This window comes from Sebastes umbrosus, chromosome 6 (genome assembly GCF_015220745.1).
Source record: "Sebastes umbrosus isolate fSebUmb1 chromosome 6, fSebUmb1.pri, whole genome shotgun sequence".
NCBI classification, from domain to species: domain Eukaryota; kingdom Metazoa; phylum Chordata; class Actinopteri; order Perciformes; family Sebastidae; genus Sebastes; species Sebastes umbrosus.
The window spans coordinates 7,453,956-7,473,971 of NC_051274.1; the positions used below are offsets into that span (position 1 = coordinate 7,453,956).

General features: G+C 39.7%; 2 protein-coding genes and 1 long non-coding RNA gene across 4 annotated transcripts; 1 reads left to right on the forward strand and 2 right to left on the reverse strand.

Moving 5' to 3' along the window:
- Positions 1-3,786: 3,786 nt before the first annotated feature.
- LOC119490263 (tripartite motif-containing protein 16-like) lies at positions 3,787-6,239 on the reverse strand. Its single transcript, XM_037773539.1, has one exon. The coding sequence runs from the start codon at positions 6,015-6,017 to the stop codon at positions 4,347-4,349; it is 1,671 nt and encodes a 556-aa protein (XP_037629467.1). The 5' UTR covers positions 6,018-6,239; the 3' UTR covers positions 3,787-4,346.
- A 1,477-nt stretch (positions 6,240-7,716) lies between these two features.
- Positions 7,717-19,975, reverse strand: LOC119490266. Its single transcript, XR_005207367.1, has 3 exons — positions 18,867-19,975; positions 9,103-9,106; positions 7,717-7,728 (listed from the first exon to the last, which is right to left on the reverse strand). It is a non-coding gene; the product is annotated as an uncharacterized LOC119490266 (long non-coding RNA).
- LOC119490260 (cingulin-like) lies at positions 16,084-19,104 on the forward strand. 2 transcript variants are annotated; one of them, XM_037773534.1, is made up of 4 exons: positions 16,084-16,960; positions 17,045-17,648; positions 17,715-18,163; positions 18,430-19,104. In XM_037773534.1, exons 1-4 carry the CDS (start codon positions 16,154-16,156, stop codon positions 18,565-18,567), a joined length of 1,998 nt encoding a protein of 665 aa, XP_037629462.1. In that variant the 5' UTR covers positions 16,084-16,153; the 3' UTR covers positions 18,568-19,104. The 2 variants fall into 2 exon arrangements, with proteins under 2 accessions (XP_037629462.1, XP_037629461.1); XM_037773533.1 differs by having other exon boundaries at positions 16,084-17,648.
- Positions 19,976-20,016: the final 41 nt, after the last annotated feature.

A 20,016-nucleotide genomic window follows, 5' to 3' on the forward strand; every position in this document is an offset into this window, starting at 1 on the left:
AAATACACTTCCCAGCATGCTCCAAAAGAGGCGATCTCATGACCGGAAAGGTGCTGCTGGACAGTAGGATGGATGCTTTTGGTTGGGATCAGGATCGGATTGGACTGACCACTATGTTCAAATGTGTGATACTTTACACTAGTTGATCTTATGATCTGTGAACTGCATCCGGGAGAAGAAAGCTACGCTATCGAAACACCACTGTTTGAACAGAACAGGGTGCAAAGTGTGTTTATTAACAACATCCTGCAAGATTCTAAACACTAATTGAAATTTTTGTAGGCTATAGTTATTGTTCTGTTTTATTTACTAATTTCCTTTTGCATTTTTCAACTCCTTTCATGTCAATACTTGATGACATTTCTGAACTTGTAAGATTTATATCCTCAACATTAACTCGTTAACATTAACTCGTTAACATTAACTCGTTAACATTAACTCGTTCCCTCAAGTTAGTAACTCAAGACTGTCAGGAATGATTGGAGGAAGTGCACTATGAAATAACTTGTGCCCTCGAGTTACTAACTTGAGGGAACAAGTTACTAACTTGAGGGAACAAGTTACTAACTTGAGGGAACGACTTACTAACTTGAGGGTTACTAACTTGAGGGAACGACTTACTATCCTGAGGGAACGACTTACTAACTTGAGTGAATGAGTTACTAACTTGAGAGAACGACTTACTAACTTGAGGGAACAACTTACTAACTTGAGGGAACAGCTCACTAACTTGAGGGAATGAGTTACTAAGTTGAGGGAACGGCTTACTAACTTGAGGGAAAGACTTATTAACTTGAGGGAACGGCTTACTAACTTGAGGGAAAGACTTATTAACTTGAGGGAACGACTTACTAACTTAAGGGAACAAATTAATAATTAATTTATGACAGTTGTTTTGGCAAAGCTTTGAATGCATATCACTTGTTTTGAATGCTCACAAGGCTCTTTTTGGTTTACATGGATGATATTTTATTATCCAACAAGGAAATTAAAGTCCTGGGTCTGTCCGATCTGTTTAATACGACGGAGTATTAGGGCCACATTGAAAAATAAAAAAATCTGAGATTTCGAGAATAAAGTTGTAATATTACGAGAATACAGTCATAGGTTTACAAGAAAAATAGTCGTAATATTATGAGAATAAAGTCATAAGTTTATGAGAAAAAAGTCGTAGTATTATGAGATTAAAGTCATAATATTATAAAGTAAGTCATTTTACGTGTTATTTTAGAGGGGAAATAGAGCAGCCTGCCGCCTGTGTGAAAATGAGGAATGTGGAGCATCTTGTGAAGTTATACTTTAGTTTAGGTTTCACTACTAACGAAATATTTTACTTCATCTTTTGGCACATCAGCACCACATTATCATCAGTATCAGGACCTTGAAAAGATTGTGCAAGTAACTGTGTTTATTCTAAGAAAGAACCACATGGGCCTGGAGGAAATTGTCTCTTTTATGGAGGAGGAAATTACTTTTTTTCTCGCAAAGTTATGACTTTATTCTTGAAATGTTTTTCCCCTCAATGTGGCCCTAATACTCAGTTTTTTAACACCGAGTAGTTACAGATTGGAGGAGAAAAAACAACCAGACTGTCCTATGCAGAATAAATATCTGGAAGCTTACCCCAAAGATGTATTTAAGTCTGTGTTGGCATGGACACTGTCTTAACACAAATTAAGAGTTTAGCTAATAGCAACTTTTAAAGGCAAAAATAGTATAAAAAGGGCATTTGTTCCTCTCATGTATTTGTCATTTTATTGTATCCTGAGTTTGACTTTTCAGTTCTTTTCAGTTGCCACCTCTGAATTCTGAGATTTCACCGCTTTCCTCAAGCACCTGAATGCACCAGCATGAAAGCTTTTCATTATTCATCCATCCATCCATCCATCCATCCATCCATTCATCCATTCATCCATTCATCCATTCATCCATTCATCCATTCTTTCATTCATCCATTCATCCATTCATCCATTCACAGTTTGGTCTTTGTTCTCTTTTATTTTGACCCCCATAATGACTCTGGTGAATTAATTGTTAAATGAACAAACTCTGTTATAACATGGTGTTTTTTGTATACTGTATCTGCTCCTCGGAGTTCTGAACTTAATGTTTTATTTTTCTTTGTCTCATTTTTGTGCAGTTTTGTCAAATTCAGTATGGTCATGGTTCTGTGGATGCTGGCAAATCCATCGAGCCCAGATCCCGGTTCTAGAAAACAGGAACTGCCTGTCTTCAGGCTCTGGAGCTTTGTCAAGTCTGAGAAAATAACGTTTTTTAACAGGAAGCCTGGATTACAAATGGGAAGTTTGATAGATGTCAAAATTACAAGGTAGAAAACAATTCTAAAAATATGGGAAATCATCAGCAGTGATATAAAGCACACTACCAGTATTTGTGAATTGTACAGTTTTGCAAAATAACTAAGCTACTTGACTATTTCTATTTTATGCTACTTTCTAATTCTACTCCACTACATTATAGAAGCAAACTTTGTACTTTTTATTCCAACTAAGATTTGTTGTAGAAAACACATGATCAGTTTATAATGCTTTGTTTTAGATTAAACTACCCAACAGTATAGAAATTAGTCCCAATTAGCTCCATCTTGAAAAGAAATATCAACTGTAAATGCTATTTACACTTTAATGCAGTATTAATAATCCAGTAATGTCTGAATACTTCTTCCACCACTGGATTTCTACCATAAACTGTATATGACTGTATATATATATACAGTATATGTATACGTATATATATACTGTGTATATATATGTATATATATATAAAGTCGTAATATTACGAGAATCGTAACGTTATGACTTTATTCTTGTAATATTCCGATTTTTTCTCGTAAAGTTATAACATTATTCTCGTAATATTCAAAAAAAATCTTGTAAAGTTATGACTTTATTCTAGTAATATTCAAAAAAATTCTCGTAAAGTTATGACTTTATTCTTGTAATATTACGATTTTTTTTCTCGGAAATTAAGGACTTTATTCTCGTAATGTTACAATTTGTTTCTTCTAAAGTTATGACTTTATTCTCGTCATATAAAAAAAATTCTCGTAAAGTTTTGACTTTATTCTCTTAATATTACAAATTATTTTCTCGTAAAGTTATGACTTTATTCTCGTAATATTACTATATATTTTTTTCGTAAAGTTATGACTTTATTCTCGTAATATTATGACTTTTTTTCTCGGAAAGTTATGACTTTATTCTCATATTACGACTTTTTTTTCTCGTAAATCTATGACTTTATTTTCGTAATATTATGAAGTTATTCTCAAAATCTAAGATTTATTTATTTTTCCTCATTGTGGCCATAATACTCCGTTGTACATTTCTCTTTGAAATCTGTTTTATTTGAAAGGACAGAGACCGACTGACTCTAAACATGAACACTGGATTTTTTGGTGTTTCAGGGACACAATATCTGTTGTCTCGTGTGTGTCGGAACTCAACAAAACTTCCTCACACCCAAACTTGACCAAATTAATTTGAATATTTTAACAGTTTTTAAGTCTGTGTAATAAATCCTCTTTATTGACTAAGTGCACAAAGAAAATAAAGAGAAAAAAAGCAGCAATTGATAGAAAACTTCTCATTTCTCTGTGACAAACTGTTTTATTTGAAAGGACAGAGACTGACTGACTCTAAACATGAACACTGGACTTTGTGGTGTTTCAGGAGGAAAAGCTGCCTCAGTTATTCTCTCATATTAGTTTCACATTTTCTCCATCAGCTTTGTATGATACCCTGGAATGAAGACAAGAAGAAAATACTTTGTTCATATTTGTTTATTGATTATATAAACCTTCAGTTTGTTCACACATCCCATCAGTAAAGTCTGTTAAATGACTCTTGTTCAATGATCTCATGTTCAGATTCACTTCATCAACACAATCAGTTTGTTTGACCAGAATCTCAGCGATGTGAACGAGAATAATGAAGGATCTCCTTATTGATTATGATCATGATAATAACCGGTCTATAAAGCTCATAGGTCTGCCAAACAAATAAATGTCAATACAAAGCGGAAATAACAAAATGTCTTTTAGAGCACAGAGAAGTTTACATATTCATGCAGAGAAATATCAGTTCAGGTGAACAAACATCATCATGAGCAGTGAAACAGACACAGGAAGGAGTGCCACCTGAAGTCACTCAAACATTTACAGAACAACTGATGAGAAGATGTCAAAGTACCACCATAATGTTTGATTGACAGCTGATCTCTGTGCAGTGAAGAAATGACACAACAATCAGCTCTCAGCAACAAACACGGAGACAAAATGAGTTTAAAAGTTAAAACACAGAATTGAACCCTTAAATGACTTCTGTCTATTTCAGTTTACAAAACTCAGCATAGCCTCCCCACGTGTAATGAAGCCTAAGTCCAGCATAGAGAGGCTCAGTGAATGTGGTCTGGACTCTGTGGAGGAGAGTCATGGTTTCAGAGACACTGTAGAAGGACAGAATACCTGCACTGTGATCCAGGTACACTCCTACTCTGGAGGACTGAGGACCTAAGACGGGGGTTTTAACATTGTTGTACAAAAATGTATAACTGTTTTTCTCACAATTTAACGCCCAAGATTTGTCATTGTATCCAAACTCATATTCATTCGAGATCCTTGCTCTCCTGATACTCTTGTATGCGACTGCTACATAAACTCCTTCCCCTCTCCTCTCCACCTCCCAGTAACAACGTCCAGTCAGACTCTCTCTACTCAGGACCTGACAACATCCATTGAATCTGTCTGGGTGACTAGAATAAGACTGTTGTTGCACCGTTAATGTTGCTTTTCTGTTCCCCTGAGATAATAACAGATACGTGTTTGCTGTGTTTGGATCCAGTGTGATTTCTCGTGAATATTTTAAGAACCCAGCTCTGGTCTTGGGCTCTGGTTGTGACAGTAAAACCTCCACTTCAGTCACTGTCTGTGAGATGTTTGTCCATTTCTCTCTCAGAACGTCCTGTAGTTTATCTCTGACTTCTGACACAGCCGCCGTCACGTCCTCAAAGTAGCTCAGAGGACGGATATTGATGCTGGATGTAGATTCACTGAGTGGTGACAGTGAGGGGTAGTTGCGTAGAAACTGATTGTGATCCTCTGTGTGTGAGAGCAGCTTCATCTCAGCGTCTCTCCTCTTCAGCTCAGTGATCTCCTGCTCCAGCTTCTCCTGAAGCTCTTTGACTCGACTCACTTCGGTTTTCTGCTGGGATCTGACCTGCTGCTTCACATCACAGCTTCTTTTCTCCATGAGACGGATCAGCTCGGTGAAGATCTTCTCACTGTCATCCACTGCTTTATCAGCAGAGCGATTGACAGCCTCCACCTCCTGTTGGAGCAGCTTCACATCTTTCTCTCTGTCCTGGATCCTCTGCTGGATGTTGAGTCGACTCACCTCCAGCTCTCTCTGCCTCTCAGTCCTTTCTGCTGCAGCTGAGACGGTGTCGTGGCCTTTATGTTCATCCACAGAGCAGACATAACAGATACACTGCTGATCAGTACGACAGAACATCTTCATCACCTCGTCGTGACGAGAGCAGATGTTCTCCTGGAGCTTCTTGGAGGGCTCCACCAGCTTGTGTTTCTTTAATTGAGCTACATCGTAATGAGGCTGGAGGTGTTTCTCACAGTAAGAGACCAGACACACCAGACAGGACTTGAAGGCTTTCAGTTTCCTCCCAGTGCAGACATCACAGGCCACATCGTCAGGTCCAGCATAGCAGTGATCAGCAGGAGCAGCTTGGAGTCCAGTCTTCTTCAGCTCCTCCACTAAAACTGCTAACATGGTGTTTTTCAGCAGGACAGGCCTCGGTGTGAAGGTCTGCCTACACTGAGGGCAGCTGTAGATCTTCTTCTCATCCTCTCCATCCCAGAAGCTTTTAATACAGTTCATGCAGTAGCTGTGTCCACAGGGAATAGCCACCGGATCCTTCAGTAGATCCAGACAGATGGAACAAGAAAAAGTTTCCCGCTCCAGCTGAACTCCTTTCTGCGCCATTTCACCTCTCAGTGACGACGACTCTCTGAGTTTCACTTCCCTATAACTGAAACGAGCTCTGATCTAAACAACATGTGTTATGCAGTGAATGGGGCCTGTCAGCTCTTGCACTACACCACCATGTTGGTTACACCCGTCTTCAAACTGTAGATCTGAAGGGGAGAGAACAAGGAAATAAACAGACAGCGTGGAGCTCTCTGTGTTTGAGAGCAGGAGGAGGAGGGAGGGGTTATCAAGCTATGATTCATTCCAGTGAGCGGAGCTTGTGAATTTTAACTCTGTGCGTTCCAATACCCACACTACCATACTATTTAGTATGACAGGAAAAGATTTAATATGTCCCAATTCATAGTATGTCAAATGCAGTATGCCAAAAATACCAGGATGTCCTACTACATCTGGTCACATTTTGCAGAATGCAAGTAAGCATGCTTTTCTGGCTGTTCTGACCCACAATCCTCTGTGCAGCAGATATATGAGCAAGAGGGTCAAAGGTCAAGGCGAAGTAGTATGTCCCAATACTGCATGCAACAGTGTGTACTTTGTAAGGACAGCTGCAGTATGTACTAAAAGTCCAAAGTATGCGATTTGGAACGTAGCCTCTGTTTCCTCATTTACAACGAAGCCTCGGTTAAAACCTGCTCCACATTTGTAAACATTTTAATTTTAATTTTAAAATACTTCTTGGTGATGGCTCCATATTTCTCTGACTCATCCTCAAATTCAGTTCAATTTTCTTTTACTGATCAAAACAGCTGTCTGACAGTAGGTTAGTAGCGCTATCAAACTAAACCTTCATGAAATCCATGAATTGCTGAATAATAACAAAATACAAAATGCTTCAATTTCAGAATATCATTCTGAGCCAAACCAGCATTTCAAGCTTCAGATGGGTTTAAATAAATATCATCAAACAAGTTTTTGGCTGCAACTCTGAATTCAGAAAGATATGATTGAAACAGATCAGCTGCTTCTGCAGTTAATTTGTTGATCAAAGTTCTCAATACTACTGTTACACCTTTAGGCTACAAAATAAATTGCATTAAAAGTCAATGTACACACTAGTGAAACAACATCACACCACAGAGCACTGATGTCCAAACCAACAATTAAATTCTATCTATTGACACACTTTGCAGCATCAATTATATCTAAACAACAGCCTTCATCAGAGCAGCCTTTTCAGAATTAACTAGAAAAAAAGACAAAACTCAGACAATTAAACTAAAATAATGAACAATAAATAAGTCTATGGACACTACGGCAGGTGCAACAAGCATTATTAAGCCTCACAAATAAAATAACCTGCCACTTCTTATAGAATCAACAGCAGAATAAAACATCACCCAGCAGACAACATGGAGTCGTATAAACTATATAAACTCTACAGCAGCTGCATACACACATGTTAAAGTAAAGGACAGTTTTATACACACCATGTAGCAAACACATACACAATGCTCCGTTTCTATATAACACAGTGTTTGTTTACGTCCCTCTCTGTACAGTGAGTTACATCCATCAGTGAGTTTTGTTGTACTCACCTGTCTGGACGTCATTCTGGGAGTCTTGTGCACCATGAAGTCCTCCATGATCTGCTCCAGGTTCAACTCTGCTGCTCCTCAAAGTTTTCAGACATGTTGAGCTGAATGAGGCTCTGCAGTCATATCAGGGATTATTGTCACAAACAGCAGAAAGGCCTCACACACACCTCACTAATGGTAAAAGTTCCTCAGTGAACACAGATGTCACCGCTGGAGGATGCACCATGAGCATGTTAGCATTTAGCAGGTTGGCCAGATCCAGCATGCACCTGTTGGTCTGCAACATCTCGGGTGTGTTTGATTTGGGTCACAGAGCGTGCTGGCAGGGTGGTGCATTAAATCAGTGACAGTATAGTTCCTCACTAAATAACTATAACTAAAGAACTAACATCAGTCTGACACCATTTACCATGTTGTATGACACAATGCACTTTTACTATAAAGGTTTTTATCAGACTAAAAATATGTTCTTAACTGAAACTGTAGACAAACTGAGTTGAGGTGCTTTAACCTACACTACTGATATTTATTGATCAGTGCTATCCATACAATTCTTCACAAACAACGCATCATTATGAGAATAACTTTCTGACACACAACCCAAACGGTCTGGGTATCATCGGATATTCCGTTTTTCCTTTGGAATTCAGAAAGGAAAAAACTTTTTTTTATTTTTTCGTTTTAAACCAAAAACGAGAAAACGGCCGTTTTCTCGTTTTTCGTTTCTGAATCAAAAAATGAAAAACGAACCCAAACCGGGGTCTGGGTATCATCGGATATTCCGTTTTTCCTTTGGAATTCAGAAAGGAAAAAACGTTTTTTTATTTTTTCGTTTTAAACCAAAAACCAGGAAACGGCCGTTTTCCCGTTTTTCGTTTCTGAATCAAAAAATGAAAAACGAACCCAAACCGGGCCGTTTGTTTGTTTTTGCGAATTCCTTTTCTCATTATTCGTTTTGAATTGAAGAACGGAAGTCACGTGGGTTTTTCGTTTTTTCGTTTTAAACCACAAACGAAAAACGGAATCACGTGGTGCTCTGTTTGTTTTTTGTTTCCAAACGAAAAACGAAAAAAAACAAATTAAAAAAAACGACCCGATTTAGTTTCTTCAAGTTTCTTTCTGTCATTTTCTCTTCTGAATCGAAGTGCGGAGAACGGCAGTCACGTGACCAGGAAGTGAAGGCAAACATGTTAAAATAAAAGCCAAGAAGATAGTGTGGTCATATTATAAAAGTGTAACATTATTTAAGCACAGGATCAAAGTAACAGTAGAAGATAAATAGGCTAAATAAATACACAAATAAGTACATACATAGATATTTTTTTGTTTTGTTATTTTCATTAACACATGAATGTCTTTTATCCAAAAAGTGTGTGATAAATTACAGGGAGGGTCTCTACAGATGTTATACAACAGGGAGGGTCTCTACAGATGTTATACAGAACTCTCACATAATTGACAATTTTCTCTCTCACACTCTTACTATGGGCTGTTTCTTTATGTCGGCAGGTGAGAAGCACTATGTGGCTAATCCTTTCAACACACCTGACACTTCCACCTGATCCCCTGCACTCCATTAGGAAGACTGTAGCCGAGTAGTTCTATATCATGATAATGCTGATTTTTCAACCAGCGATTATGACATTAATGCCAGCTAGACAGAATAAAGCTCTGTCTGTCATGACAATACTGTACTGGACTGAAGGCCACTCCATCACTCTAGATACTGTAGATTTAACAGATACCTGCTGTCTTCAGACGGCTGTAAAGAGTCACCCGAGTAAAGGAAAGGCCTTCAATACAGTTCTATTGTCATGACAGACAGAGCTTTATTCTGTCTAGCTGGCATTAATGTCATAACCACTGGTTGAAAAATCAGCCTTATCATGATGTCGAACAAATTAACTAAATTACATATACTAACAAACAGACTAGAAATGATTGAAAAGCATCATAAACCACCAAACAGAATACAGAAAGTTAGTGATTTCAGTTTTTTAGTGAACTCAGGCTGATTAATCCTCATATTAGACTATGATGTCTGAAGGTTGGCAAACATGCTGATCAACCATACTTATCTATCATTGACCATGATTATTGACTTGACTTTTCATCTATAAATGCGTCAAAATTGAAAATTTTACTGAAAAGAAAATCCTTGGGGATTGAGGAGTGGTGACCTCTGACCCCTACGGTGGGTAACGTCACAGAAGGCCCACTCATAAAATGCACTGACTTCACTGGTACCGAATCTCCCTCCAAAATAAATTGTAAAGCTGACGGCCCCTCAATATGAACTGATCAATACAATCAAACTTTATTGTCCACCAAAGTGGATTTTTCTCTTCGGCTCACAAAACACAGAAAACAACAGACAGCAGTTAGTAAAAAACAGAGACAGGTTATGTTACACATTAAAAACAGTTCATGTCAGTGTCTGTGGCTCAGATCTGCTCAGTCACTGTGTTGAGTTAAGAGTATTGATGGCATTTGGGATGAAAGACTTTTTAAACACATGTTTAGTTGCCAGAGGGACTCTATAGCGCCTCCCGACTGGCTGCACAGAGGATGGGAGCTATATGCCAGGATACTCCTCGCCTTCTTCCTCGTCCTTTCTGTAAAAAGTTGAGTCAAGGGCTTTTGGGGTTTACCACCTATTTTGCCTACCATTGACACAATCCTAGACAGTTTATTCTTCTATCTACAGTGTAGGTGACCGTACCAGGCAGGAAGGTTAAAGGTTAAAATCCTCTCAACAATAGTTTTGTACACTAATTCTAAAATCTGCTGGCTGACACCGAGGCCACTAAGTTTCCTTAGAAGATAAAGTCGCTGTGAGCATCTCTTGAAGATATACTCTGTATTTTCAGAGAAGCTCACCTGGGTGTCCAGGACTGTACCGAGGTATTTAAAGTGTCCCACAGTTTCAACATGTTGGCCATCAAGTGAAACTGGCTCTGTGATCAAATGTTGTTTTGTGCAGCACATGATTAATTCTTTCGTCTCGGCCACATTGATTTCTAGCTGGCTAGTGTGACACCGTGTCTGAAGGGCTGTAGTGTGGGCCAGATAGGCAGCTTCACCTAGTGGGCCTGTTTCCTGTAAAAGGCCAACTAAGGCCATGTCATCCGCATACTTAAACAGTCTAAAATGTTTCTCATTGATCATAAATTCATTAGTAAAAAGAGAGAATAGCACAGAGGAAAGAACACAGCCTTGTGGGCAGCCTGTCTGACATGTTCTCCCTGACACAGACCCTCTGATCCACACAACTAACCCTGTGTTGATGTTGAGATCAAGGAGCCTTTTCAGGAGAATATGCGTCTTCATTGAGTTAAAAGCTGAGCTAAAATCCACAAATAAAGCTCTGGCATAACCTTTAGGATGCATAAGGTGTTTTGTGGACGGTGTTAAGCAGTCAGCACAGCGTCGTCTGGGACTCTGTCGCTCTTATTTAAGCGAACTGGAGCAGATCTAGCTTAGTAGCCACTGTGCTGGTCAGGTGGCTGGCAAGAACTCGTTCCATGGTTTTACACAATATGGAGGTTATTGCGATGGGCCAAAGATCATTTGGCTTACTTGCGGCTGGCTTTTTTAGCACAGGCCTAATTATTGTGAATTTCCATGATTTTGGCACAGTGTAGGTGTCTAGGATATATAATTAATTAGGCTTTTTTAGGTACAGTATGTATTTATTTAGCCTATTTATCTTTTACTGTTACTTTGATCCTGTGCTTAAATAATGTTACACTTTTATAGAATGACCAAACTATCTTCTTGGCTTTTATTTTAACATCATCACAACATCATTTCTAGTCTGTTTGTTAGTATATGTAATTTAGTTAATTTGTTCGACATCATGATAAGGCTGATTTTTCAACCAGTGGTTATGACATTAATGCCAGCTAGACAGAATAAAGCTCTGTCTGTCATGACAATAGAACTGTACTGAAAGCCTTTCCTTTACTCGGGTGACTCTTTACAGCCGTCTGAAGACAGCAGGTATCTGTTAAATCTACAGTATCTAGAGTGATGGAGTGGCCTTTAGTCCAGTACAGTATTGTCATGACAGACAGAGCTTTATTCTGTCTAGCTGGCATTAATGTCATAATCGCTGGTTGAAAAATCAGCATTATCATGATGTAGAACTACTCGGCTACAGCCTTCCTAGTGGAGTGAAGGGATCAGGTGGAAGTGTCAGGTGTGTTGAAAGGATTAGCCACATAGTGCTTCTCACCTGCCGACATAAAGAAACAGCCCATAGTAAGAGTGTGAGAGAGAAAATTGTCAATTATGTGAGAGTTCTGTATAACATCTGTAGAGACCCTCCCTGTTGTATAACATCTGTAGAGACCCTCCCTGTAATTTATCACACACTTTTTGGATAAAAGACATTCATGTGTTAATGAAAATAACAAAACAAAAAAATATCTATGTATGTACTTATTTGTGTATTTATTTAGCCTATTTATCTTCTACTGTTACTTTGATCCTGTGCTTAAATAATGTTACACTTTTATAATATGACCACACTATCTTCTTGGCTTTTATTTTGACATGTTTGCCTTCACTTCCTGGTCACGTGACTGCCGTTCTCCGCACTTCGATTCAGAAGAGAAAATGACAGAAAGAAACTTGAAGAAACTAAATCGGGTCTGGGTATCATCGGATATTTCGTTTTTCCTTTTGAATTCAGAAAGGAAAAAACGTTTTTTTATTTTTTCGTTTTAAACCAAAAACCAGAAAACGGCCGTTTTCTGGTTTTTCGTTTCTGAATCAAAAAATGAAAAACGAACCCAAACCGGGCCGTTTGTTTGTTTTTGCGAATTCCTTTTTTCATTATTCATTTTTAATTGAAGAACGGAAGTCACGTGGGTTTTTCGTTTTTTCATTTTAAACCACAAACGAAAAACAGAATCACGTGGTGCTCTGTTTGTTTTTTGTTTCCAAACGAAAAACGAAAAAAACAAATTAAAAAAAACATCCGATTTAGTTTCTTCAAGTTTCTTTCTGTCATTTTCTGTTTTGAATCGAGGAGCGGAGAACGGCAGTCACGTGACCAGGAAGTGAAGGCAAACATGTCAAAATAAAAGCCAAGAAGCTAGTGTGGTCATATTGTAAAAGTGTAACATTATTTAAGCACATGATCGAGGTAACAATAGAAGATAAATAGGCTAAATAAATACATACTGTACCTAAAAAAGCCTAATTAATTATATATCCTAGACACCTACACTGTGCCAAAATCATGGAAATTCACAATAATTAGGCCTGTGCTAAAAACGCCAGGCGCAGGTAAGCCAAATGATCTTCGGCCTATCGCAATAACCTCCATATTGTGTAAAACCATGGAACGAGTTCTTGCCAGCCACCTGACCAGCACAGTGGCTACTAAGCTAGATCTGCTCCAGTTCGCTTAAATAAGAGCGACAGAGTCCCAGACGACGCTGTGCTGACTGCTTAACACCGTCCACAAAACACCTTATGCATCCTAAAGGTTATGCCAGAGCTTTATTTGTGGATTTTAGCTCAGCTTTTAACTCAATGAAGACGCATATTCTCCTGAAAAGGCTCCTTGATCTCAACATCAACACAGGGTTAGTTGTGTGGATCAGAGGGTCTGTGTCAGGGAGAACATGTCAGACAGGCTGCCCACAAGGCTGTGTTCTTTCCTCTGTGCTATTCTCTCTTTTTACTAATGAATTTATGACCAATGAGAAACATTTTAGACTGTTTAAGTATGCGGATGACATGGCCTTAGTTGGCCTTTTACAGGAAACAGGCCCACTAGGTGAAGCTGCCTATCTGGCCCACACTACAGCCCTTCAAACATGGTGTCACACTAGCCAGCTAGAAATCAATGTGGCCGAGAATTAATCATGTGCTGCACAAAACAACATTTGATCACAGAGCCAGTTTCACTTGATGGCCAACATGTTGAAACTGTGGAACACTTTAAATACATCGGTACAGTCCTGGACACCCAGGTGAGCTTCTCTGAAAATACAGAGTATATCTTCAAGAGATGCTCACAGCGACTTTATCTTCTAAGGAAACTTAGTGGCCTCGGTGTCAGCCGGCAGATTTTAGAATTAGTGTACAAAACTATTGTTGAGAGGGTTTTAACCTTTAACCTTCCTGCCTGGTACGGTCACCTACACTGTAGATAGAAGAATAAACTGTCTAGGATCGTGTCAATGGTAGGCAAAATAGGTGGTAAACCCCAAAAGCCCTTGACTCAACTTTTTACAGAAAGGACGAGGAAGAAAGCGAGGAGTATCCTGGCAGATAGCTCCCATCCTCTCTGCAGCCAGTCGGGAGGCGCTATAGAGCCCCTCTGGCAACTAAACATGTGTTTAAAAAGTCTTTCATCCCAAATGCCATCAATACTCTTAACTCAACACAGTGACTGAGCAGATCTGAGCCACAGACACTGACATGAACTGTTTTTAATGTGTAACATAACCTGTCTCTGTTTTTTACTAACTGCTGTCTGGTTTTTAATGTCTGTTGTTTTCTGTGTTTTGTGAGCCGAAGAGAAAAATCCACTTTGGTGGACAATAAAGTTTGATTGTATTGATCAGTTCATATTGAGGGGCCATCAGCTTTACAATTTAGTTTGGAGGGAGATTCGGTACCAGTGAAGTCAGTGCATTTTATGAGTGGGCCTTCTGTGACGTTACCCACCGTAGGGGTCAGAGGTCACCACTCCTCAATCCCCAAGGATTTTCTTTTTAGTCAAATTTTCAATTTTGACGCATTTATAGATGAAAAGTCAAGTCAATAAACATGGTCAATGATAGAGAAGTATGGTTGATCAGCATGTTTGCCAACCTTCAGACATCATAGTCTAATATGAGGATTAATCAGCCTGAGTTCACTAAAAAACTGAAATCACTAACTTTCTGTATTCTGTTTGGTGGTTTATGATGCTTTTCAATCATTTCTAGTCTGTTTGTTAGTATATGTAATTTAGTTAATTTGTTCGACATCATGATAAGGCTGATTTTTCAACCAGTGGTTATGACATTAATGCCAGCTAGACAGAATAAAGCTCTGTCTGTCATGACAATAGAACTGTACTGAAAGCCTTTCCTTTACTCGGGTGACTCTTTACAGCCGTCTGAAGACAGCAGGTATCTGTTAAATCTACAGTATCTAGAGTGATGGAGTGGCCTTCAGTACAGTACTATTGTCATGACAGACAGAGCTTTATTCTGTCTAGCTGGCATTAATGTCATAATCGCTGGTTGAAAAATCAGCATTATCATGATATAGAACTACTCGGCTACAGTCTTCCTAATGGAGTGCAGGGGATCAGGTGGAAGTGTCAGGTGTGTTGAAAGGATTAGCCACATAGTGCTTCTCACCTGCCGACATAAAGAAACAGCCCATAGTAAGAGTGTGAGAGAGAAAATTGTCAATTATGTGAGAGTTCTGTATAACATCTGTAGAGACCCTCCCTGTTGTATAACATCTGTAGAGACCCTCCCTGTAATTTATCACACACTTTTTGGATAAAAGACATTCATGTGTTAATGAAAATAACAAAACAAAAAAATATCTATGTATGTACTTATTTGTGTATTTATTTAGCCTATTTATCTTCTACTGTTACTTTGATCCTGTGCTTAAATAATGTTACACTTTTATAATATGACCACACTATCTTCTTGGCTTTTATTTTAACATGTTTGCCTTCACTTCCTGGTCACGTGACTGCCGTTCTCCGCACTTCGATTCAGAAGAGAAAATGACAGAAAGAAACTTGAAGAAACTAAATCGGGTCGTTTTTTTAATTTGTTTTTTTTCGTTTTTCGTTTGGAAACAAAAAACAAACAGAGCACCACGTGATTCCGTTTTTCGTTTGTGGTTTAAAACGAAAAAACGAAAAACCCACGTGACTTCCGTTCTTCAATTCAAAACGAATAATGAAAAAAGGAATTCGCAAAAACAAACAAACGGCCCGGTTTGGGTTCGTTTTTCATTTTTTGATTCAGAAACGAAAAACGAGAAAACGGCCATTTTCTGGTTTTTGGTTTAAAACGAAAAAATAAAAAAACGTTTTTTCCTTTCTGAATTCCAAAGGAAAAACGGAATATCCGATGATACCCAGACCGAAAATAAAGTTGAGCGGTGAGATTGAACCAGAACACTATAGTTGCAGAGCTTGCTACAGAGTGCTACAGGAATGAGTCCTAAAATTGATGAGATTATAACTTTTATATTATATTTCTGCTGTTACTTTGTGTTGTGCAGCATTATGTGTCCACTCCCATGTTGATAAAAGTATTTAATACTTGACAAATCTCCCTAGTGTAAAGTGTACCTTCTTTGCTATATTTTAGGAATAATCAGAAATCATTACATTCATATTTTCAAACGTAATCAAACTGGTATCCATAGCAACGATAGAATCAAAGGAATGAAGGAATAGGAGTAGAAAGGAATACGGTCAGCCATCGCCCTTGACGCATCATCACTTCTAGAATGTTGGTAATCTACATATACCCCCCAGCACCAGAAGTTTGGATCAGATCGTTATTTGACTGAGGCAGAGTTGTTATCGAGAGGAGAAGAAAAACTGAGACAATGACGCAATACATTGATTTCGACTCCAATGAGTTTGAAACGAGGGATTTCTTCCTCACTACCCTGGAAGAAACATGCAGGGATCAGCTGAATGACAGCGAGGCGAAGATCACCCGCAGTACATCTGAGGGGAGAATCCTCCTGGACGTCCAGCAGGACGGTCTGGGCAATTTCTTCGATTGGCTTCGTGATCAGAAGGACATCAATTGGGGCCAAGAGAAGGACCTGTTGCAGAGGGAGATATCTAGCCTGAAAGCCCAGCTCGATAAGGCCCATGCTAAACGTGACCACTCTCCGTCTAGGGATAAGTCCCTGAAATCAAATGCTCAAAAAGACCTGAGCAAGAAGGACCGCATCATCAAGGACCAGGACTTCCAGTTGAAGAAGGTTGGCTCGATGCTGAACGATGCTGAACAACACCTGAGCGAGAAGGACAGCATCATCAAGAACCGGGACTTCCAGTTGGAGAAGGTCTGCTCGATGCTGAACAATGCACAAAAAGACCTGAGCGAGAAGGACGGCATCATTAAGAGCCAGGACTTCCAGCTGAAGAAGGTTGGCTCGATGCCGAACAATGCTAAAAAAGACCGGAGCAAGAAGGACGGCATCATTCAGAACCAGGACTACCGTTTGAAGCAGGTTGGCTCGATGCTGAACAATGCTCAAAAAGACCTGAGCGAGAAGGACGGCATCATTAAGAGCCAGGACCTCCAGTTGGAGAAGGTTGGCTCGATGCTGAACAGCGCTCAACAAGACATGAGCGAAAAAGACGGCATCATCAAGAGCCAGGACTTCGAGTTGAAGAAGGTTAGATCGATGCTGAACAATGCTCAAAAAGACCTGAGTGAGAAGGACGGCATCATCAAGAGCCAGGACTTCGAGTTGAACAAGGTTAGATCGATGCTGAACAATGCTCAAAAAGACCTGAGTGAGAAGGACGGCATCATCAAGAGCCAGGACTTCGAGTTGAAGAAGGTTAGATCGATGCTGAACAGTGCTAAACAATACCTGAACGAGAAGGACGGCATCATCAAGAGCCAGTACTTACAGTTGGAGAAGTTCTGCTCGATGGTGAACAATGCACAAAAAGACCTGAACGAGAAGGACGGCATCATCAAGAACCAGTACTTCCAGTTGGAGAAGTTCTGCTCGATGCTGAACAATGCTAAAAAATACCTGAGCGAGAAGGACGGCATCATCAAGAACCAGTACTTACAGTCGAAGAAGATGAAGGGGGAGAACGAGGCACTTCGAAAGGATTTGGAGGAAGAGAAGTCTGTGCTCCTCGCTGAAAGGAAGATGCTCGCTTTGGCTAAAACAAACATGGAGTGGGAGATGGAGTTCTTGCTCGAGACTGAGAGGAAAGAACTACAGGGACAGCTGAGCAAGACAAAGGAGGACCTCCAAAAGACAAAGGATGAGGCGAAGACCCATCAAGCCCAGCTGAACGAGCAGAGAGCAAAGACAGAGAAGCTCACAGCAGATCTGAAAAAGTCAGAAGATCTGCTGAAGTCTGAGAAAAACGTATTTTCGACGAGGATTGTCGCCATCCGGAAGGAGACAGACAAATTCATGTCCAACTGTCTTCCTGAAATGGAAGAACTCCGAGTCGATAAGAGTAAGATCATGGCTGCTCTAAAGTATGCTGAGGAGGAGCTGAAGTCTGTACATCATATGTGGCAGGAGGACAAGTCTTCCCACTTGGCAGAGCTGGAAAAATCCCATGACTCCCATCTTGTCCAGCTGGAGATGCAGGACAAGGTGCACAAGACCATCATGGCTGATCTGAAGACAAAGTTTGAAGATCAGCTAGCGAGTGACCGTCTCCTCTGGCAGCAGGAAAAAACCTCCCTTCTGGAGGAGACTGAGAAAACCAGCTTCTCCTTTGTTGCTCAGCTACACGAGCAAAAACAGAGCAACGACACCCTCGGGGACGCTCTGGAGAAGGCTGCGCAGCAGATACAGAGTCATCGCATCGAGTGCCACGACTTATCTCTCCTTCAGGCCAAGGTAGGGATGCTAATTTTGAAAAATGTTCTTAACCGATAACCGACCCTCGTTATTAACCGACAAGATTTGTGCCTCGCAACTACGGTGCGCCAGCTTTTAAGGTTGGGCGTTGGGCTGTTAAGGTGGACCAGCTTTTCTCCTTAAACTGACGGGCTGCTCCTCTGAGTTTTTCTCAGCTTTTTCAGTAATTATTAACCGATACCGTTAATCGGTTAAAATGCTTAATGTTGGTTAACAATTAAACTGTTAATTATTATCATCCCTAGGCCGCCGAAAGCGTCCAGCAGACTCTGCAGGAGGAAGAATATGAGTGGACGACCGACGAAAGCTCCCAGCTGGATGATCTTGAGAATCTGATCGGCAAAACAAAGAAGAGGACCAAGTGGTACCGGAAGCTCTTCTAATGCCACGCTAATGCCATGCTCAGGAGAAAGAAAATGCACATACATTGTTCTTGTATCTTGTAAAGTGAAGTGAGTTCACTTTTCTGGTGTGAAACCAGTCCTCACAAAGATATGATTACTAATGCGCACACATACACATGCATTTGTTCTTGTATACTTGTGAGGATCAATCAGTCTTGACCCCCTAAACAGCACTTGGAAAAGGGTTGTTTTGTGGGTTGACACTTTATTTTACTCTTGGGAAGTGAACTGAGTTCACTTTTCTGGTGTGAAACTGGTCCTCACAAAGATATGATTACCCAGCCGTCTGAGGAGAGGGGATCTCTCTTTGAATTGCCTTTCCCGAGGTTTCTTCCCATGTCCTTTATGCTGTTCTAATGTTCATGGGGAGTTTTTCCTCGTCTTCTTAGAGAGCTGGGGCTGGGCATCTGTGGCTGATCTGGGTCTGTGAGGCCCACCTTCAGCTACCTTCTCCTGTTGTAAATATGTACCATTTATCTCCTGTTGGAAATAAAAATAAAAAAAATGATAATTGTAGACTGTACTCCTCTCATGTGTTGTATGAAATGCTTTGTTTGATGTATAAATCAGGGGACAAGCACTGATGAGTTCTCATTTTCTCCCTATAGCCTGACAATATACAGTAAGTTGGCTCAACTGATTTTATATGTTGATCCAAATATAGTTGTTTTTTGTCTGTGTTGGTCATCCAAAGAAAATGAACAAATGAAAAACACCTGAACTTTACGTTCAGCAACATTTTGCAGGTTTACTACGAGTCTAAAGTGGCTTAAGAACTTAAAGGGACTGTTTTTAACCTTTGAGTTTATTAAATGATTGTAGTCATCACACAGCAGCAGGACCGATAGCTTTATGCGTCTCCACATTGAAAGAGGCGCTGTGCGCATTTTACGCACGTTGGCACAGCATCTGAAACTTCATTGATGAGGCCTCTTTAAATCTCCCGACATGACAACAGGATCAGTGAGGGTCTAACGGTACCTTCAGACATTTCTACATTTCACTCGGTTTTGCTGTTTCACACAGATTTACAGGTTATTTAGTAAAAACATTTGGAACATAGTAGCCGTCCTCAGGATGAGTCCATCTCCATCACAGCTGTCGGGACATTTTTTATTAGAACTAAAAAAACAAACTGCATTTCCTAAAGAGGGTAAAATATTTATTTTTGTTCCATTAAGTTTATTATTACATTGAGTTTTTATGGTTGTTTTTTTCAATGCAAAGTATCATTGTGAGCATGGAAGCACACCCTCTATATTCACCAAATCAACCTCTTATCACAATGAAGGTCTGTCTTTGACACAGGTTTATTACCTAATAAAGCAGGACTCACATTTAATATGTTTAGTATTATGTTTTAGTGCTGCATATTCATACAAGCAAATCACTTTAATTACCACAAACCACTGGTGGCCATACTGTACT